Source organism: Condylura cristata, unplaced genomic scaffold (assembly GCF_000260355.1).
Source record: "Condylura cristata isolate star-nosed mole 26May11 unplaced genomic scaffold, ConCri1.0 scaffold00027, whole genome shotgun sequence".
In the NCBI taxonomy this organism is placed as follows: domain Eukaryota; kingdom Metazoa; phylum Chordata; class Mammalia; order Eulipotyphla; family Talpidae; genus Condylura; species Condylura cristata.
In genome coordinates, this window is record NW_004567128.1 from 27,232,913 (window position 1) to 27,255,236 (window position 22,324).

Sequence of the window (22,324 nt, forward strand, 5' to 3'; positions counted from 1 at the left end):
ATAAAGTACACTGCTGAGGGGAGCAGCGGGCGGGTCAGGAGAGGTCTGCCTCGCCATGTGGTCACCTCCAGGGCAGGCGGGGATCAAACTCATGCACAGCTTCTTTGTGCTGTGCTTTAACCCGCTGCACCAACAGGGAGGGCCACGATTGCATTTTTTTAGGACATTTATTTAAAACCTTTCACGGCCACCACATTAATATTGATGAAAATTGGTTTATTTTTTAAAGATGTATTTACCATGCATACAAGAACTGGGATACAGGCCAGAGGTGTAGGAGTGAGAGGATTCACCAGAGACAGAGTGGGGAGCAGAACAGACGGATCTACTGAAATACACTGCTGAGGGGAGCAGCGGACAAGACAGGAGAGGTCAGCGGACGAGCGCCATATGTATCACGCTGGCCAGCCATCGAATTAGCACTGAAGTGGCTGCCGCTAACCTACAGTGCTGTGTCCTAACCCTTTGGGCCACCAGGGAGGACCTGATCCTCTCAGTATTCTTAGGAGCTAGAGGGAGAAAATGGGAATATAAGGTAGGTATGTAAGGTGTATTTGGTATGTCAGGCATTGTGGCTCCAGAATCTGTGCCATTAACTGCTATGTTAGAATGCCTGGACATTTTGTTTCAGAGTTCTCTCTTCAGTTACACACTTTTCTAGGTCTGTCTCAAATGTCTTCTCGGTGAAGTCTTTTCCTTGATCTCTCTAGCTAGAATTTTTACACACACACACACACACACACACACACACACACACACACACACCCATTCCTACTTCATTTTTCTCCTTAACATTTATCAGTATCATACAGTTTACTTATATATCTACAAATTAATCATTGCCTGAAATTGTTATTTGTCCTTTGCATTTATTATCGGTCCCTTACACTTGATGTCAGCTTCAAGGCTGTATCTCTGTCATATTGTCAGCACTTGGTAAATATTTGAGGGAGGGAAGGGGAGGGAGGGAAAAAAGGAAGGGAGGGAGGGAGGAGGGGAGGAAGGAGATAATGAACCCTCCCAATGATGGCTGAAACCCAGCTGTCTTGCCTGGATCCTGCTGGGCCTTGAACTGCCCCCCCACCCCCCCACCCCGCTGAATGACAAGTACTTGACCTTTGACCTCTGACATATTGTCTCCTCTACAAATACTAACATTTAGAATTGCAATTATACCAATTAATTCAAATGAAATCTCTTTTCAGATGAGTTTTTACATTGAGCTATAATTGATATATAATACTGTATTAGTTTCAGACATATAACATGATTCCTTATTTGTATATCAATCAGTATGCATCTCAAAATGATCAGTAAGTATTGTGTACACAAGTATGTAACTATCACAATTAAGTATAGTTTACATATCTGGGGTACAAGTCGAGATGCAGGAGGTGACAGGATTCACCAGAGACAGAGTGGGGAGCAGAACAGGCTGACTGACGAAGTGCCTTGCTGAGGGGAGCAGTGGGTGGGTCTGGAAAGGTCTGCTGGACCATGTGGGTCAGCTCCCTGTGCTGGGATTGAATTCAGGCTGCAGTGGCTGTGGATAGCTTCATAGTGCTGTGCTTTAACCTCTTGTGCTACCAGAGACAGCCCTAATTACAAAATTGTTTTTTACAAAAATTTTTTGTAACTCTTGTGATGAGAACTTTCAAGATCTACTCTTTTAGCAACTTTTAAACCTGCAACACAGTATTACTGACCATGGCCACCATACTGTATATTATATCCCCAGGACTCACTTATTTACAAGTGGAAGGCTATATCCTTTTGACCTTCGTCACCCATTTTCCTCCCTGCCTCAATTCCCCCACAACCTGCACCTCTAGAAACCACCAATCTATTCTCTGTATCTATGAGCTTGTTTTTTTTTTTTATTTGTGTTTTAGATCCCACATATAAGTGAGATCATACCAGACGAATTTCTACTGAGAAAGTTTTCCCTGGAATGAGTTCTGAGTCCATTTAATTCCTTGTTCAATGCCATACAGTAGTGAACTTAACCCAAAGTCAATTTTGGTCTTTCATTTTCTAAAATTGCTTTCGGTGGGATCAATCATCTTATGGGTCACTTCTAAAGGATTCAATCCACACATTAATTTCCTTCACTGTGTCACATTCAGGCTTTAATAGCTTTGGCCTCAGGCTACGCCTGGAACAGCTCAGGCACTTTCTTGCTCTGTTGTTCTGCCCAAGATGCCAAAATTCTCTTGTATCGATGTAGCTCTTCTCTCATATCCTTCATAATTTTTTCTTAAAAAATAAAATCACTTTTCAACAAGGTCTATACTGACAACTCTATTGAAATACAAGTCTTTCCCACCCTGCACCCTTAGTGGACCTCACTGGTTTTATTTTTAACTTAATGCTACTTATCGCAGTCTAGCGCAAATATGTAATGTGTTGCCTTTCTCCTGGCTAGAATACAATCTCTATACAACAAGAAAATTTTAATTTTTTGCTCTCTTCTATATTCCCACTGTGTATAACTGCCTGGAGTTCAATAAATATGTGGGATGAGTAGCTCCTATCTCTCTGGGCTTTGTGGCCAGTTTCCACCAAATGTAATATTTCAGGGTCAAAATGTTCAGATCCACACTTTGTTGAGAACATCGGCTCCTCCTATCAGTTTTTCCCCAACACATTTTAAAGTTCACAATTTTATCTGCTGTCACTTTATTCTGTCACGTTTATGCCTCCCGTTGTGAATCTTGTAAGATATTTTGTTTTTATTTCCTGGGTAATCCATGAGGAAAAACTTGAGCAGTGCTCCTTGAAGAGTTCAGAACCGGGGGCTCGCCCAGGTGGCTCAACGGGTTAAAGCACCACATTAGGAAGCTCTCCGAAGCCACTGCAGCATGAGATCCATCCCTAGCCAGGGAGCTGACCCTCTCCAGTCTTGCCCGCTGCTCCCCTCAGCAGTGTACTCTGTCAGTCTGCCTGTTCTGCTCCCCAGTCTGTCTCTGGTGAATCCTCTCACCCACCACACCTCTGGCCTGTACCCTAGTTCTGTAAGCATAAATAATAAATAAATCTTAAAAAAACAAAAAAGAGTTCAGCGCTGGGGCACATGGGTAAAAGCTCAGCACGACGAAGCTAGCCTCAGCTGCTTCAGCATGAGTTTTACCACCTGCAAGGAAGCTGACCCACATGGCTCAGCAGACCTCTCCTGTCTCACCCACTGCTCCTCTCAGCAGTGTGCTTCATCACTCGGCCTGTTCTGCTCCCCACTCTGTCTCTGGTGAAGCCTCTCATTGCCCCTGCACCTCTGGCCTATACCCCAGTTCTGTATGCATAAATAAATAAATTTTTTTTTTTTTAAATATAAAGAGTTCAGCACTCTCCTGCAGTGCTGGTGGGAATGCCAACTAGTACAACCACTATGGAAAACTGTTTGGAGGTTTCTCAATCAGCTAAAAATGGGGCTTCCATATAACCCAGCAATCCCACTCCTAGGTATCTACCCAAAAGACACAAAAACATTGATTGAAAAAGATACCTGTACCCCCCCATGTTTATTGCTACAATAGGAAAGACATGGAATCAAGCCAAATGCCCAAAAGTAGATAACTGGATTAAAAAGATGTGGCACATATACACAATGAAATATTACTCAGCAATCAAAAAAGATAAACTCATGCCTTTTGCAGCAACATGAATGGAGCAGGAAGGGGTCATGCTTAGTGAAATAAGCCAGAAAGAAAAGGAAAAATACCCGATGGTTTCACTCATAGCAGGAGTATAAAAGACCAGGGGAGAAAATAATAAAAATAATGAACAACTACATACCAGAGACATTTTATGGGGGTGGAGTGGGAAATGGCATAAAAAATGGGAGGGGGGAGTGCACAGGACTATGGTGATGGCACATGGGTGAGTTGGTGGTGGGAAGCCCACGGGGATTACAACTGAGATGGAAAAGGCACGAAATGATGTAAAAATAAACTATTATATTATTTAAAAAAAAAAAAAGAGTTCAGCACTGTCTGGGCTGAGCTCTGCTAAACTAGGTCCTCACAAGTTTGTGGTTAACTTTGTGGAGTGTGTAATAAACTACCATGATCCATGGGAACCTACAGATCTAGCCTGTAAACATCTCTGTAACTTCATCTCTAACCGTCCTCTCATTTCCTGGAAGATACTAGTGATTCCAGTAAGTCCAATATTTTAGCCATCCTGACTTTGTAGAGGAACTTATCTGTTTGATATCTGTACTTGTTTATGCTCGGTTTTAACTACTGTCTTGAGGTAAACTCCTGAGGACAGAAATTGTCTTAGTTTTGAGGTTTCCACAGAAGCATACCCTAAAAAAAGGATTGATACTGGATGGCAGGGGACCCTAAACTGGCCAAGACCTGCTGCCCAAATACTGTCTGGGTTCTTCACCCTCCCACAATTGCAAGACTGCTTAGGCTCAGGAAATAACAACAAAGGGATTTACTTTAGCAAACGGGAAAAACAAGAGTTATTGAGGCCAATAATGGCCGTTTACTTCACTCAAGGTCATGTCCAGTACTGTCCTGCACAAAGACTGTTATGATGGCGTCTTCCCGCCACTGAGGATGTGCAGCTCCTCTCCCAGACAACAGGTCAAAATGGCATCTTCCTGCCTCTGCCGACCTGGGACACAATGTAGCCAGACTCCAGGACAGATTTAATTTTGCTTTCTCCCATTTTTTCGTTGTGAGGCTGGCTACAGGCTTGTCTATTTTGTTTGTTTTTTCAAAGAACCAACTTTTGGTTACACTAATCTTTTACGGTATTTTTTTTTTTTAAGATTTATTTATTTGTGCATACAGAACTGGGGTACAGGCCAGAGGCTCAGGGGCAGTGAGAGGCTTCACCAGAGACAGAGTGGGGAACAGAACAGGCAGATCTACGAAGTACACTGCTGAGGGGAGCAGCGGGCGGGCCAGGAGAGGTCTGCCATGCCATGTGGTCACCTCCGGGGCAGGCGGGAATCGAACTCATGCGGAAGCGGCTTTAGATTCTCAGTGTTGTGCTTTAACCCGCTGCGCCACCAGGGAGGGCCTACGGTATTTTTTTAACTTCTATTTTGTTTATTTCTGCTTTGCTTTTTATTATTTCCTTTATTCTACTGGGCTTTTTGTTGTTACTTTTCTAGTTCTTTAAGGTGGTAGATTAGGTTGTTTCTTTGAGTTATTTCTTGTTTCTTGGTGTGAGACAGTACTGCTATATATTTTCCCTTATCACTGCTTTTGCCATGTCCCAATCATTCTGGAAAGTTGTATCCTCATTGTCATTCGTCTCAAGGTATTTTTAAATTTCTCCTTTGATCTCTTCATTGATCCAATGATCTTCCAGTAGTAGTGTGGGTTTCAATGTCCATGAGGTAGGTGGGTTCCTTGCTTTCTTTTCATGGTTTATTTCTAGTTTGATACCTTTATGGTCAGAGAAGCTAGTTGGTATGATTTTGATCTTAGTGTATCTGCTGATGTTTTTCTTGTATCCCATTATGTGATTAATCCTGAAGAATGATCTGTGTGCACTTGAGAAAAATGTCCCAGGATCTTTTTGGGTGCAGTATCCTATAGACGTTTGTTAAGCTCATGAGGTCTAGGTCCTTGTTTAGAGCTCTAGTGTCTTTGTTAATTTTTCATCTCATTGATTTATCCATTGGTAAGAGTGGTGTGTTGAAGTCTCCTACTACATATGTATTTTCTCTAATGTCTATTCCCAGAGACAATAATTGTCTGCTATATTTTGGTGCTCCTTCATTTGGTGAGTATATGTTCATGAGTGTTATGTCTTCTTGATGTATTATCCCCTTAATAATAATGTAGTGACCTATGTCACTACATACATCTATGTCACTTTTTACCTTTTTTAATTTTAAGACTATTTTACCTGGTGTAAGTATAGCAGCCCCTGCCTTCTTTTTTTGGTCCATTTGCTTGTAGAATTGTTTTCCAACCTTTCACTTTCAATCTATGTTTATTTTTTGTATTTAAATATGTTTCCTGTAGACAGCAAAAGTTTGGATTCTGTTTTATAATCCAGCCTGCAACTCTCTGTCCCTTTATTGATGAGTTTAGCCCATTTACATTTAAAGTTAATATTGATACACTGGTATCTATATTTGCCATTTTGCTTGCCTTTTCATGTTTTTATTCCTTACCTTATTGCTTTCTTCCTATTCATTCCTCTGTTGGTTTGACTGTAGGGTTTCTTGTAATTTTTTTTTTTTTTGGAGTGGGAGTTTAGTAGTAATGAATTTCTGGAGGTTTTGTTTGTTTGAAAATATTTTTATTTTTCCTTCATAGAGGAAGAAAGTTCTGCAGGGTATTCTTGGTTGACATTTGTTGACTTGGAGTTTGTTAAATATGTGACTCCATTCTCTTCTTGCCAATAGTGTTTCTTTGGAGAAGTTTGATGTTAGCCTGATTGGTTTTCTACTATAGGTTATCTGTTTCTTCACCCTTGTCCATTTCATTATATTTTCCTTGTCTTTGACCTTTGGAAACATTACTATGATGTGTCTTGATGTAGTTTTCCTTTCATTGTGGTAATTTGGTGTTCTTCTAGCTGTATGTCTGTTTTTATTTCCTTCTTCATGATGGAAAGTTCTCTTCAATCATCTCCTTGAATAGTTTCTCTGTTCCATTGTCTCTCTCCTTACCTCCTGGGATTCCTATGACTCATATTTCTTTTTTTCATGGTGTCAGATAGTTCTCAAAGTGTTTCTTCATTCTTTTTCCTTTGTATTTCTCTCTCCTTTTCTTTTTTTTATGTCTGTATCTTCAAAAATACTGATTCATTCTTCCATACCTTCTGTTTTATTTTCATGCCTTTCTCAGAATTCTTGAGCTCTTCCACTAATCCCGGAATATCCTCCACTTCCTTCACTTTCTTCCTCAGTGCATTGATTATATTCCTATCTCTTTCTGCATTTTCTCTTAATTATGTTTTCATCATGGCCTTTTTGAATTCTTTGTTAGGTGGAGATAATTTCCTGTGTCCATATTTTTGGGTTCTGGCAGTTGTCTTTCTTTCTGTGGTGTATTGTTCACAGATGGACCAGCTTGATCATTTATTTGTATTTTTCTTTCTTCCCATTGTAATCCCTTGGCTTTGCTCTGTTCATAGTGCCACTGCACTACTTGTTCTGGTAGGCATGACCTCTGATTTCTCTTGCTGAGGTGTGGATGTGTCTACTTAGTGTTTGAGTTGCTATGAATGGTAGGTAGAGGTATAGGTGAGGTTCTTGTTGTTTCCCCCTCTTCTCTCTTTAGTGGACCTCTACTCTAGGCAAGTGGTAGCTCCCGTTGCTCTTCCCAGGGCTTTGGGGGCTACTGGACTTGAGAGTTGTGGGTGGTTCTTGCAGTTCCCTCTTGGGTACATGTCCAGACACTCTTCTGTTACAGTAGGTGTTGTTCTGAATCCTGCTTTGCTCCAGGGACACTTACTTTTCCAGCCCCACTGTGTAATGTGGGATCTAACGTCTCAGCCCATGGAGTCTTATGTGAAGCACTGTACTTCCAGACACACTGAGGGCAAGTCCACTGGGAGGTCTGCAGGCTGGGGGAGATGTGTGTCTTTGTTGAACTGGTAGGTCCCTCTAGGTGTATCTTAGAAAAATACCAGGATCAAAAGAGAATAAGGAGTGATAGAAGGTGGAGGATATGGAAATGTAGAAGGAATGAAGATGAAAGAAGAAAGAAGGGGGGCCTCCCTGGTGGTGCAATGTGTTAAAGCACAGCACGAAGCTAGCCTCAGCTGCTTCAGCACGAGTTTAATCCCTGGCCTGGGGAGTGACCAACATGGTGTGGCAGATCTCTCCTGTCTTGCCCGCTACTTCCCTCAGCAATGCACTTCATTAATCTGTCTGTTCTGCTCCCCACTCTGTCTCTGGTGAATCCTTGCACCACCCCTCCACATCTGGCCTGTACCCCAGTTCTGTATGCATAAATAAATCTTTTCTAAAAAAGGAGAAAAGAGGGGCTGGATGGCAGGATGAGGAAAGCAGAGGAGTATGAAGAAGGAACATAACAGAAAGAGAAGAGAAAGTAGTGATAGTAATGTTAAAAGGGAGAAAAAGGAAAAATTGAAGAATCAGAAAACAGAAATAGGAAAGACAAAAAGGAACAATAGATAGCCAACTGAGCAATAAACAAACACACAAACAGATGGGGGAAGAATTGCTTCTTGGAATTCTGAGAAGTATTGTTCAGAGCTCTGAGCTAGTCATTGCTGTTTTAGTCTGGTCTGCTGGGGAGTGCCGTAAGGCTGAGTAGGACAGGGAGGATTGAAAACACACACACAAAAGGATACAGAATGAACTGCAGCTGTGGGGATGGGAGGATCGGCACTCTTTCTGGGCCCACGAGGTAGCTGGGCAGGTGATGGGGCTCCTGCGGCCTCCTTAATCCAAGGGCTTGGGGTACCAAGAGGTCCCGGATGTAGGTACCAGCCCTATGAGGCTCCCCCACATGTTCTTTCTGCTGGTAAGTGCAACCCTTTAAATGCTCTATGGGCCTCCAGGAACAGGAAAGGGAGGGAAGCACCTCAACAAACCGACTCACACCCTGCTCTGTGTGCCTGTGCCGAGGCCGTTTGCCCACCTGTCACTGTCCGGACTTCTCAGATGTCTCACAATTCTCTGGGCAATGTTGTCTCCAAGCTTTTCCTCCCTTTCTTCTAGATGAAGTGGGCTGGACTTGTGGGTGGGGCAAGGGAGAAGGGTTCTGATGATTTTCTCTCCTCCCTTCCTCTGTCTTTCCAAATTTCCTCTGCATCTGGGAGAATCACCAGTATTGTCAAGTTTCTCTAATACACCCAGATCCCAACAGGAACTCACTGTTATTTCTCCCTATCAAATGTTTTCGTGGGAGAACTAGACCTTTCACCACCATGTTGATGCCAATGTGGTCTTCAAAAGATAAGTCACTGACCAGAATGGTTGCAATGGAAAAAAACAGAGAATATTGAATGATGGTGAGGCTCACCACTGGGCAATTGTCAGCTGAAAGTTAGCATCATTTACTAAAGCTGATCATATGTCTAACACCATGAATTAGCAATTTTGTTCTTGGGTATCTGCCTAAGAGAAATTAGTGCATATTTCCATGAAAGATAGGTACAAGAGACAAAAATAAATAAAAGTAATCCAAGTTGGAAAGGAATAAGAAAAGCTATCATTATTTGAAGATAATACATTATAAATAAAAAATCCTACTCTACCGAAGAGCCAAGATTCTACCAATAAATGAATACAGCAAAGTGCAGATTACAAAATCAACATATAAAAACTTGTTGCATTTTTATATGCAAACAACAAATGAGAAGAAAAATAATTTTAAAAAAATAGCTCCATTCACAATCACTTCAAAAAGAGTCAAGTATCTCAGGATTAAGCAAAACAAGGAAGTGAAGGACCTATACAACAACTGTAGCACATTATTTATTAAAGGATTTTGATCACATTATTAAATGATTTTGATCATGACACAAATGGATAGTCCCTGCTCGTGGATGGGGAGAGTCAACATAACCAAAATGACTATTCTACCTAAAGCAATCTATAAATTTAACAGAAGCCCCACCAACATACCAACAACATTCTTTAAATAAATGGAACAGAAATGATTACTACCTATATGGAACCATAAAAAGGCTCAAATAACTAAAGCAATCCTAAGAATAAAGGAGAGAAATGGAGAACCATGATATTTGACTTTAAGCTATCCTGTACATCAACAGGAATTAAAGTAATATGGTACTGACATAAAAAGAAACACATGGATCAATGGAACAGAATGAAGATCCTCAAAGTAAACACACATACATATTAACACTTAATTTATAAAAAACATCCACGATGGTACAATGATGGAAAGAAGAGTCTCTTGAACTGGGAAAACTGGAAGGCCACAGTAAAAGAATGACATTAGGTCACTATCAAACCTTATGTACAAAAACAAATTCAAAATGAAGGAAAGATTTAGATATAAGAACTGCAACAATATATAGAAGGAAACACATTGGAGATCTATTCCATGACAGGAATTATGATATTTTTAGACTACACCTCTATGGTAATGAAAATAAAAGCAAAAAATAACAATTGGGAATTAATTCAAATTAATAAGCTTTTATACAGCAAAAGATAAAAAAGCATCTTACTGAATGGGAGAAAATATTTATACATTATGCAATTGACAGGGGAGCTTAATATCTAAGCTGTATTTAAAAACTTCTGAAGTTCACCAGTTTTAAAAAATTAATACATGGGCAAAGGACTTGAAGAGAAAAATTCCATTTTTTTTATCATCATTTTAAATAAGGGAAATGCAGCTTAAGATCACAATGAGATCTCATCTCACATCTGAGAATAATGCATATTTAAAAGAAATGCTGGAGAGGATGTAGAGAAAGAGAAACCCCATTATACTATTGATGGGAATGTGAATTGATGCAACCAGTTGGGAAATTGACCTGGATTTACTTTAAAAAGCTAAAAGTGAATAGGATGGAAGACCTGAAACCATAAAACACACAGAAGAGGGCCGTCCCTGGTGGCACAATGGGATAAAGTGCAGCACTATGAAGCAATCTGCAGCCACTGCAGCATGAGTTTGATCCCCGTCCAGGGAGCTTACCCACATGGTGCAGCAGACCTCTCCTGACCAGCTCGCTGCTCTTCTCAGCACTGTATTTCAGTAGATCTGCCTGTTCCCCTCCCCACTCTGTCTCTGGTGAATCCTCTCACCCCCGTACCTCTGGCCTGTATCCCAGTTCTTGTATAAATAAATAAATAAATATTTATTTTAAAAAAGGCATGCAGAAGAAAATATAGGCAGAATGCTCTACAACACAGGCTTCAGGGACGTCTTTGTAGATTCATCTCCAGCAGCAAGCAAAAGACTATAAACAGTTGGGACTACATCAAGCTAAAGAGCTTCTTACAGAGAAAGAAACCCTTACTGAAACAAAAAGACACCCTACTGAATGCATATCATACATCTGACAAGGGGCTAATATCCATACAACTCAACAAAAAGAAAAATAAACCACCCAATCAAAAAATGGACACAAGAGTTCCAAAAAAGACAAACAAATGGCCAACAGGAATGTGAAAAATGTTCATCATCACTCATCAGGGAAATACAAATCAAAACCACAACAAGATGTCACCTCACTCCTATGAAAGTGACCCATATCAAAACTGCTGGTGAGGATGTGATGAAAAAGGAACCTTCTTATACCATTGGGGGAATATAGATTGGTCCAGCCCCTATGGAAAACAGTATGGAGATTTCTCAAAAAATTAAAAATGGATCAACCATATGACCCATCAATTCCACTCCTCGCTATCTACTGGAAGAATACAGAAACGCTAATTGGGAGGGACATATGCACTCCTAGATTCATTGCAGCATTATTTACAATAGCCAAGCTGTGGAAATAACCTAAGTGACAAATAGAAATGAGTGGATCAGGAAGATGTGATATATGTACACAATGGAACACTAGTCAGCCATCAAAAAGATAAGCCCTTGCCATTTGCAGCCACATGGTTGAAGCTGGAGGGGAGCTAAGTGAAGGAAGTCAGAAGGAAAAAGAGAAAGACTGGATGGTATCACTTACATGTGGCATATAGAAATACCAAACAAAGGGTCAGATAAAGCCAAACAAACCCTAAAAAGTCGACTGCCGAACTGAGGCTATCAGAGGGGGAGGGGGAGCTGAGAGAAAAGTAGGGAGGAGGCATAATGGGTATTGGGGGTTTTGGTGGTAGATAAAGTGTGGTAACAACATGTGAAGGGGGTGCACCTATAAACACAAACACTGTAAACCAATGTTACCACAATATAAAATAAATAAAGAAAACTAAAACTGGAAATACCATGAGAAATAGAAATACCTCACTCCTGGACATCTATCCAAAGAATGTGAAGCCACCAACTCAAAAAACTGTATGCTCTCCAATATCTGTTGCAGGACTTTTTACAATAGCTAGGACAGGGGCACAACCTAAATGCCTGTCAATAGAAGATTGGGGGCCCTCCCTGGTGGCACAGTGGGTTAAAGCACAGCACTATGAAGCTAGCTGCAACCACTGTAGCACTAGTTCGATTCCTGGCCAGGTGGGTGATCCACAAGGTGAGTCAGACCTCTCCTGACCCGCCCGCTGCTCCCCTCAGCAGTGTTATTTCAGTAAATCTGCCTGTTCTGCTCCCCACTCTGTCTCTGGGGGAACACTCTTACCTCCCGCACCTCTGGCCTAGTTCTGTATGTACAAATAAATAAATCTTTTTTAAAAAAAAATAGAAGATTGGATCAAAAAGATGTGGCATATCCACATAATGGAATATTAGTAAGCCATACGATGGAAAATGAAACATCATTTATAGAAAAATGAAAGGAGTTGAAGGAAATTATGTATATAGTAGACCAAGTCAGAATGACAAAGACGAATGTTGGACATTTATATAACAGACCATTTAAGAGAACAAATTATTTACAAAAATTAGCTATCATTAATAAACGTGAGGTTTCAGAGGTTCAAGGATCTGGAGTGGGAGAATGGATCAAAGGGAATATAAGGGATAGTGGCAGGGGGACCTTAGTTTTAAAAAACATGGACAAGAATATTCACAGAATTGAGAATTATTCTTTTTATTTTTTAGATTTAAAAGAAGTTCTTTTTTATATATATGTTTATTTTTACATTTTTTTACAATTTTCCATCTCAGTTGCAATCCCCTTGGGCTCCCCATCACCAAATCAAAATTGAGAATTATTCTTTTTTTTTTTTAAGATTTATTTATTTGTGCATACAGAACTGGGGTACAGGCCAGAGATGCGGAGGGTGAGAGGATTCACCAGAGACAGAGTGGGGAACAGAACAGGCAGATGGACGAAGTACACTGCTGAGGGGAGCAGTGGGCGGGTCAGGAGAGGTCTGCCACGCCATGTGGTCACCTCCGGGGCAGGCGGGAATCGAACTCATGCGGAAGCGGCTTTAGATTCTCAGTGCTGTGCTTTAACCCGCTGTGCCACCAAGGAGGGCCGAGAATTATTCTTAATAGAAAACTACCCAAATGCCCATCACCATCAGAATGTACTCAGTGTGGTCTATTCCTGCAATAGGAGAGAATAAAGCAATGAAGGTGGACAAAGCCCTGGAGTACTTCACAGCTTGGCTCCATCTCACAAACGGGTTGAACGGAAGCTGGGTGGATCACACTTACACGAAGTCCCTAAGCTACCCTGTTTGAGGGGCAAGAGTAGATAACCTTCGGGTGGAGGTTAGACCTGACGTTGACTTTTGGGGGTTGTTCAGGCCTTTTTCTTGACCCTGGAGCTGGTGACATAGGTGTGTCTAGTTAATACAAAGTAAATGAGCTTTCTACACCGATACACACTGTTCTGTATGTATATTTCAACTTGAAGTTTTAAAAAAAGGAGAGGGCCTCCCTGTTAGCGCAACAGGGAAAAGCGCATCACTATGAAGCTCTCCATAGCCACGGCAACGAGTTTGATCCCTGGCCCAGGAGGTGACCCACATGGAGTGGCAGGCCTCTCCTGTTTCCCTGCTGCTCTCTCAGCAGTGTATTTCCTCGATCTGCCTGTTCTGCTCCCGACTCTTGTCTCTGGTGGATCGCCCCACACCCCTGGCCTCTATCCTAGTTCTTGTATGCATAAATCAATCAATCTTTTAAAAAAGGAGAGGGGGCCATGTGACTGGGTCCTGATAAGAGGGGAGTGGTGCTGTTGACATCAGAAAGGGGGGGCAGGGGCATAGATTTTAGCATTTAGTCTAAGTATAGCCCTTTGAACAGAATGGAAGTTTCTGAAGAGCCTGAGAGCTTGGTGAGGGGGCAAGATGAAGTGTTCATCCCAAGGGACAGTAAGTCTGAAAGACACAGAGGCAACACCAACAATGTTTCTCAAGCACATACTGTGCCAGTCACTGCTCCCAGTGAAGACATGGCTGACCACTTGCTCTCAGGAGCTTATACCCTTGGGCAGGGGGCTCTAGTGGGATGTGTTCTCCAGATCAATGGTGGGGGTATGACTGCAAGTGGCCGAGGTTTATTAGAGGGGGTGCTTGGTGACTAGGATCAACTTCCAGTTCCAATAACTGCAAGCTAGAGTGTTCCCTTTTCTCATTAATATTGTTTGGGGGTCTATGCAAGAGTTGGGAGATTGGGGGGCATAGAGCAGCACTCAGGGAATGCCAGACATGTGCATGAAGAAACCCCGGTGTAGGTCCGTCTCATTTGAGCCCTTAGATAACTTCAGCCCTACCTATCACCTGAGACCCCTGCAAGTACTACAGGAACACGAAATACCAAACTGTCATTTTAGCAAATAAGTTTTACAGTGTGTGATGTGGCAGTAGATCACCAGGCACCCAGGAAAGACTGCGCACTCCCCTCACAACAAAATCAACACCAGCCAGTCAGACCTTCAGTCCCTTTAATTAGGTGTTCTGAAGAGAGGGCAGAATGGAGAACAGGGGGTGGAGAAAGTGGTGCTTCTTGAACTCCATTCAGCAGCAGGTCAGTCTTCATCCTCTGGCAGCTGGATCTTGCTGGGGTCAAAGTAGTTGGATTCCATGATGGGGAGGCCATTGGCCTCTCTGTACTTCACAAGCCTCTCAGCTTCCCGTCGGGCCCACTCCTGCATCCTGGAGGCAGCAGCATGGGGATAAGCATGAGAAACTTTCAAGGGACACCACTCCCTACCTGGGCTCCCCATTCCCCAACGGTACAAGGACAGAACACCTGGCAAAGCCTCCTCCAATCTCCACCCTGCCTCTGCCCCCCGCCTTCTCTCGGACACTCCATGTACCTGTAGTCAGGTAGATAAGCCACAAAGGTGGTGCCAAAGACCAAGGCGATGGAGAAGCCAAAGAAGAAGACAACCCGCATGTTCCAGAGGTCCACCACTGGGTCTTTGTCATAACCGTGGGAGTCTGGGTTCTATGGCAAAGAGAGGAGGTCAGTGAAGGCTTCCAGACACTCCACAAAGCCTTGTGCTGACCCTGCATGACCTGGTCTCCAATTTCACTGCAGACCAATCTCCCCTCCCTCCCTAAATTCCTCTCTTTCTATTCTTAGGACTTGTCAAGCTCCTTCCTACTACAGGACCTTTGCACTTGCTGTTCGCTGTGCCTGGAAAATCCTTCCCCCAGACCTGGTCATGGCTGGATGTGTCTTATCATTCAATCACCATTCAAAGTTTTGGCTTCATCATCACTTTCCTTAGGAAACATTCCCTAGTCACCTTGTCTGTTAAGGTGAACTGAAAGAAACTACATTTATAGATTAAGAAATGGTAGAATCAACATTCTAATGAAATAATGCCCTACCCCAAGCCACCCACCGCCTTATGCTCTTCAACTTCCTTTCTAGCATCTGAGTTTACCATAGCAGCATCCCCCACCCCCTCAGATCCTCTGTATCATATTGCCTTCTAGTGTTATGGGTTACAAACTCTATATTGTTGTTTTCTAGTATTTTTTATGTTTATTTTCTATGTTCTCCACAATAATGTAAGCTCTGTGAAAACAGGGGTTTATCTCATTTCCAAAGAGTTGAATCCCTAGGATCCTGAAGTGCACCTGACATATAGCAGGTCCCCAATAGACACTTACAGAAGGAAGGAATAAAAGCATACTATATATAACCAAGCCTCACAATCGGAGGTTAATATCGATAAAATGCCTATTATGTGCCAGTCCTCTGCACATACACAAACTTAATATTCTAGAGAGGTGGAAATTAGCAACAATTAACACTTTCTAACACTGAGTGCTTAATCAGTGCCAGCTACTGTTCTGAGCACTTTGACTCACTTATAACTGCATGAGGCAGGTATAGTATTTTATTTTTACGGGGCTGTCATCCCGTCTCCATTCTGCAGTGAGGCACCAAGGGGTTCAACTACTTGCCCAAGGTCACACAGATGAGTAACTGCCAGTGTCTGTATGCTAACCCCAACATTCTGATTTCAGAGTCTCCGTTATGAATACAGCACAGCAGACACTGTAAACCTAAGTTCAAATACCAGTTCCACCCAACATTCGCTCATGTACTTAACATCTCCACGTTTCAGTTTCCTCAGCTGCAGAATGAGTATACTAACAGTGTCTACCTCGAAAGAGGGCTGTTTTCCAGATTAGATGAGTTAATGTTAAGGAAAGTATTCAGTATTAATTGCTGTTAAACCTTAGTCGCGGTTTGACATCTGCAAAATAAGGCCAATCTCGCTCTGGCCCTGAACGAAAGATCTCAGGGAACTAAGCGGAAAATAGGTAGGGGGGGAAAAATCCCAAGTCTTCGAGATTTCGCCAGCTGCACAATTCTCAGCAGCCTAAGAACGTCCTCTACCGTGCCCCGTCCGCCGGCCCCCGGCTGACCCTTCCACCGTGCCGTTTCTCCTCCCTCTCACCTTCTCATATAAGTTTTCGTCCTCGGGATCCGGGTCCTCCTGCCAGCGTAGTGTCGGTGCGGACGTCCGCTTTTCCTCCACAGCGGTCGGGGCGATTACAGCCCTGGTCGAGCCGGACTCCCAGCGAACCCCGGCGGCCGGGAGTCCTCGCTTCGCCGCTAACGCCAAAGTGCGGCGAACGCACAAAGCTAACAGCCCGGTCGCCATGACAGATCGTTCTGCAGGCTGGGGGAGGGGCCGAGGACGGAAATGCGACTCTGCGCAGCTGCAGTTGGCTCCGGCGCGATCGTTGTCGTTCCGCCCTCAGTCGGCCGCACTCAATAGGTCGCGAGCGTGGATTTCGTATTCTAGCGAGGTGGTGCGCTGAGCAGCCCTTTTCCCCCCTCTGTCATGGCCTCACGGGGGCAACCATTTTCTTATTCGGTCAAACTATGGTATTTCTGGTGGACAGGCCCGCTCCTTTCCTCCGTGAGAAGAGAGACGGTGACATTTGGGTGGCTACAGCTGCCGACCAATCGCTCCAAGAGGCCCCGGACTCTCCGGGGGAAAAGGGCGGAGCGTCCGCCGGTCTTTCCTCCCAGGAGGAAGCCCGCTTCTCAAAAGCGGGTCTCTGGGGATTGGCCGGTAGCAGCTCTGTTTCTCCACTGGGGGGCGTGCGGACTGGCGGTGGGGAGGTGGCAAGCACTTGCCAATCAGCGCGGGCTGGGGACTGCCGAAGGCCGACGGCGACCAATAGATGAGCCCGGCCAGAGCGCGCTCCCTTAGTAGGTGGATGGTGGTCGGAGCACCGGCTCGCTTCTCGTCGTCGCCATTTTGTGCTGGGGATTGCGGCGGGCTGGGAGTAGGCGGCAGTAGGCTTTCCGGGGAGGGTAGCGCGCACGGCGCTTCTCCCCTCCCCCCCTCCTCCCCTCTGCCTCCTGCCTCGGACTTGGTGGTGGCGCGGATCGGCTCCGGCGGAGGTGGGCGATTGGGAGGAGGTGGCAACGGGCCGAGGTGATGTCTGGGAGCCCTCCCTTGACAGCCCGGGCCGAGAAGGTGAGCGTCGACGCTGGTCGTGGGGGCGGAGGTAAGGGGCCGAGGGCGGGGGTGGGGGTGGACGCCGAGCGGAGAGGTGCGAGCGCGGCCTGCTGACCGACGGCGGGGCTCAGCGCAGCGCAGGGACCTGGGATGCGTGCTCGGCCCGAGCCCGGAAGGGGGGGGGTGTCTTTTTTCCCTCTGTCCTTTAGGGAACGGAGGCGCCTGCGCATTTGGGACTCTGGATGGGTGCACGCGGGTTGGGGGAAGGGAGGCACGGAGGGGAGTGGGCTACTGTGACTTACACTGTGCGTGCGACCCCAAACTTTAGCCGTGGGAAGGCGGGTGTCGGACCATAGGGGAGAGGGTGTGCTCTCTGCTCGCTGTGACTTTGGTACTTTCTCCGTGGGGGAATGTTCTGTGCCACTGGTCCTTACTCTTGGGTGGGGGAGAAGGGAGAAGAACATCGTAGGACTTTGGTCAAGGTAAGTGCTGTGAGTATGTCTCAAACGCTGGTCCTTATCCACGGGGAAAGAGCCTTATCCATAGGGAGTCTTCTTGTGACTGAACCTAACCCACTTGGCTGGGTAGGGAAGGGAATGCAAAGAATGTGTGTATGACTTAGCACCCTTTCTTTGTGGGGGTGCTTATCTGGGACCTGGACACTCACCCAGTGGAAGGGGGTTGTGTATGATTATGGTCCGTATTTACTGTGGGTTCCTTTCTGTGATGTTTGGCTCCTAGTTATTTGGGGCTCGAGTCTGTGACTTTGGTTCCTTTTATTGCTCCCAGACTCTTAGGAGGGTTTTGTATCGGTGTCTCATCCATTAGAGCTGCTGGTTTTGATTCTGACCCCTACCACTTGGGAGCAGGTAGCTCTGGTTTCTGTGGCTTGAGGAAGAGAAATTGGTGTGCGTGTGTGCTTGTGTGTGCGTGCATTCCTGCGTGTAGAGAAAAGGTGTGGTGGCACCCTAGTGTTGGGCAGGTGTTGTTACTGCCTTGGTTTTCCTTGATTCCTGTTCAGAAAGCAGAGCCCAAAAATTCTGGCAGACTTTCGGTGACCCCTGGCTGCGTCACATAGCTTTAGGACTTCCTGAGTTCCCACTGCAGCTTGGAGGGTTGGGTGAAGTGACCGCCCTTCCATCGAACAGTCTCTGAAAGGGCTTCTTTTTGCTTCTGAAAAACTTGGGCCCAGAGCCCTGGGGAGAGAAGCGTCTTGGGACCTGCACATAAGAGCCAGTGCTCAGGGCTGAGCCAGTTACCATGTGAGGGCCAAGGCTGTTTTGGCCAGGAGCCCAGGGAGGTGGCAGCTGTCTCATTGTCAGGTTAGCCTCTTCACCCCTTAAGATTTTCGTGGTCTTCTGCTGTCTTGTAGGGGACAACTGGCACCTTGCTGGGAGGATGAAATGGGGCCCGTGGAATGAGTCTGGTGGGTGCCAGGGATTCTTGTGGATTCTTGCCCCCATGCCTTAGGAGCCTTATCTCTGATAAGTCATCCCACGCTAATAGACACTCCCCCAACCCTATTCCTCCCCCCTGGGACCCTGGTAGGCACATCCCAGCTGGAACCAAAGTCAGATAGCAAAGCCCTGATCACAAAATGGGTGGCACCACCAGGTCTTCCTGCAAGATGTTCCCTTTTTGCTGAAGGCCTTGCTATTTCTAGGACAGTGGATCTAGCTTCGCACTGGTGGGGAAAGGAAGGAACAGGCCAGGAAGAGGCGGCCTTCCTGCTCCTGGTCGACAGGGGCATTAAGAGTTGGAAAACAACATCCCCAAGCTAAGGGAGAGCAGAGAGCCTGTCAACTCGACTTTCTCAAGGATGCCCTCTTTGCCCCAACTCTCTTGACTCCTTTCTTCCTTAACTTTCCCCAGAGTCCCTGCAGGAGGCATCACCCAGACTGGCAGATCATGGTGGCAGCAGCGGGGGTGGCTGGGAAGTGAAACGGAGCCAGCGGCTGAGGAGGGGCCCCAGCAGCCCCCGCAGGCCCTACCAGGAGATGGAGTATGAAAGACGGTGAGTTATCTGCTCCTACCCTTACCGAGCAGCCTAGGCTTGTCCTCTCATGAGATTTGATCCAAGAAGGTGCTAGGAGGGGACTTCTCGACAGTGGAGGGCAGCCAATGATTGGTTTCTTTTCAGCAGACATTTACTTGGCACCTGTTGTGGCCCAGGACCTGTGTGCTGGGCTCTGGGAGTGCATTGGTGAGTGAGAGACATAAGATTGCAGCCTTCTCCTTACTCAGGGTCTCACAAGAAAGACCACAAAGTTTACAGGTGATTGCACAGCAGCTTGACGGATGCCATGATGGCTTTGAGGGTGGGAAGGGACCGAGAGAAAGGAAAGAATGAAGGTTGATGCCCAGGTTTCCAGTTTGGGCAACCTAGCTAGCTATATGGTGTCATTCACTAAGATGTGGACAGCCCTTTCCAGAGGAGAGACAGAGCTGGGTGGTGGGTTATAAGCGCCTGTGGGTGCTCATGGGAGAGGTTTAACTTGAAGTTTGTGGGATGGATGACAGTGGTGCCTTCAGAGCCAGAAATTTGCCCAGGATAAGTATGGGACAAGCCAGGTGAGATCATGGGAGACTTTGGGGGCAAAATGGGCTGACCATTGGCTTACCTGATTTGGAATGGGACACTCATACAGCTGGATTCCAGTACATCCAAGAAATAGATGGGGTACATGGTAAAATACAGCTCCTGAGCCATACCCTCGCCATCTTGGTAGAGCACCTCAGTTGATTCTAATGCAGATGATCTATTCCTGACATTTTAAGATTACATGGAAAAACTGACCTGTATAGAAGAACTGGGGTACCAGCCAGAGGTGCAGGGGATGAGGACTCACCAGAGACAGTGGGGAGCAAAACAAGCAGAGCCATTGAAATATACTGCTGAGGGGAGCAGTAGACAGACTGGAGAGGTCACCTGTGCCATCTGGGTCAGCTCCCTGCCTGGGGATGGAATTTGTGCTGCAGAGGACTGCCTCATAGCGCTGCGACTTAACCCCTTGCCCACCAGGGACGCCCAAGAGTGAGTGGGTTTATAAAAAGTCAAGAAGAAAATAGCTTTTTAAATATCTTGCAAAGAATTTCTGCTACCCTTTTTAAAATGTAGTATTGTTATTAATACTTTGTTTTTGGAAAAATGAACCCTAACTTGAGATGTGGTCATTGTCTAATGTTACTCAGCCTTGACCTTTAAAAATATTTTTGGAAAAGCATTCATTTTTGTATGCTATTCATTGGAAGTGCTCAATGGTTGTTTTAGAGTTTGAGTACGTGACACACTTGCTCCTGACTTTATTACCAAGTAAAGCTACTGGCTCTCTATTGGCTTTTAAAGGACCCCAAGAGAAAAGGTTTGAGCCAATCGTAGTCTTCCAGTTCAAGGTAGGTTTCTATCATAGATTAGTATAAGGCCTTCTCTTGCCACTTAGGTTTTTTTCTTTCAGTATATTGATTTTTTTGTTTGTTTGTTTTTATTCCAGTTCCCATAGCTGTAGGCAGCTGTTTTATCATGTTTGACATGTATTCTCATGTATTCTTTTAAGATACGTAGTAGTGTTTTGGGTGTGTTTTCATTATTTTTTGTGACCTTGGTATCTTGTAGCACTGCATTTTAAAGATCTGTCTGTAGTGCCATGTGTATGTTAGTGCTTTGCTTCTAATTGGTCCCAAGGACATCATGGGATTTCCTTTAGTTAACAATTTCCCCAAGGATGGATACCTGCTTTTAGTTTTGGTGTGCTAAAATTTATGACTTTTTGCCACATAATCTGTACTTTTGGAATCTTTTGTTTTCCTACCTCTGGACCACAAAGACTCTTTACTTATGGTTTTACCTTTTGCATTCAGTCTTTATTTAATCCATCTAGAGTCCACCTTTGACTGTGGTATAAGGTAAGTTCAGGTTTTATTTTCCTCCATGCAGTGGGCAGTTATCCCAGTACCACCTCTGAAGTAGTTCATTCTTTCTCTGATAATTTGCAGTTCTCATCTTATTTCAAGTCCCCTTGTTTACATGGATCTGGCTTGAGCCATCTGATTTGTTCCACTGGTCTGTTTGTACTTGTGCCAGAATGATGTTGTTCTTAATGACTTTATAGAGTATCTTAGTAGCTTCTACTTTAGTCTTAGTTATCACAATTGATGTAGTCATTTGTAGAGCTTTATTTTTTTAAAGATTTACTTATTTATGCACACAGAACTAGGGTACAGATCAGAAGTGGGAGAGGGTAAGAGGATTCACCAGAGACAGAGTGGGGAGCAGAACAGGCAGATCTACTGAAATACACTGCTGAGGGGAGCAGCCGGTGGATTAGAAGAGGTCTGCTGCGCCATGTGGGTCAGCTCCCTGGCTGGGGATCGAGCTCGCGCAAAGTAGCTGCCGAGATAGCTTCGCAGTGCTCGCTTTAACTCTGCACTACCAGGGAGCGCCCTTTTGTAGAGCTCTATATTGAAAGTTTGTGAAATCCCTCACAACACTCAAGAATTTATATTGAAATTGCAGTGAATTTATACACTAATTTAAGGAGAATTGTCATCTTTGTAAGTAGTCATCCAAAACCTGTGTGAAGAATAATTTTATGTCTGTTGAGAGGATATAAAAATCTGAATAAATGAAAATACAGATCTTGGGTAGTCTTTGTTAAAGTAATTGCTAAGTACTCCTGTGGTTTTCTTTGACATCATATTTGTTTTCTTATATTTTCCAAGCTGGTTTTTGCTGGGGTAGGGGAAAGCTGTACCCCTACTGTACTCTCATTATTTTCTAACTCTTCATTGTTGGTGCTGATTGTCTTTCTAAGCGTTTGGTCATGTATGCAAATCAGTCCTGTCACTTTTTACTCTTTTTTCCTCACTACTAGTGTTGTCCTGG

General features: G+C 44.5%; 3 protein-coding genes across 10 annotated transcripts in view; 1 reads left to right on the forward strand and 2 right to left on the reverse strand.

Annotated features, from left to right (window-relative positions):
- The window catches only part of ZNF41 (zinc finger protein 41), a 722,252-nt gene that overhangs the window by 494,568 nt on the left and 205,360 nt on the right, over positions 1-22,324 (reverse strand). The window lies entirely within an intron of this gene.
- On the reverse strand, positions 14,432-16,956 carry NDUFB11 (NADH dehydrogenase (ubiquinone) 1 beta subcomplex, 11, 17.3kDa). Its single transcript, XM_004689981.2, has 3 exons — positions 16,426-16,956; positions 14,824-14,954; positions 14,432-14,659 (listed from the first exon to the last, which is right to left on the reverse strand). Exons 1-3 carry the CDS (start codon positions 16,630-16,632, stop codon positions 14,533-14,535), a joined length of 465 nt encoding a protein of 154 aa, XP_004690038.1. The 5' UTR covers positions 16,633-16,956; the 3' UTR covers positions 14,432-14,532.
- The window catches only part of RBM10 (RNA binding motif protein 10), a 28,002-nt gene continuing 22,795 nt past the window's right edge, over positions 17,118-22,324 (forward strand). For 2 of the 8 annotated variants that reach the window (XM_004689976.2, XM_012730254.1), the window contains exons 1-2: positions 17,120-17,491; positions 19,315-19,456. In XM_004689976.2, coding sequence (XP_004690033.1) covers positions 17,422-17,491; positions 19,315-19,456 — 212 coding nt within the window. In that variant the 5' untranslated portion in view covers positions 17,120-17,421. Of the gene's footprint in view, positions 17,492-19,314; positions 19,457-22,324 lie in introns of all 8 variants that reach the window. The other 6 variants (XM_004689977.2, XM_004689978.2, XM_004689979.2 and 3 more) reach the window with 4 other exon arrangements.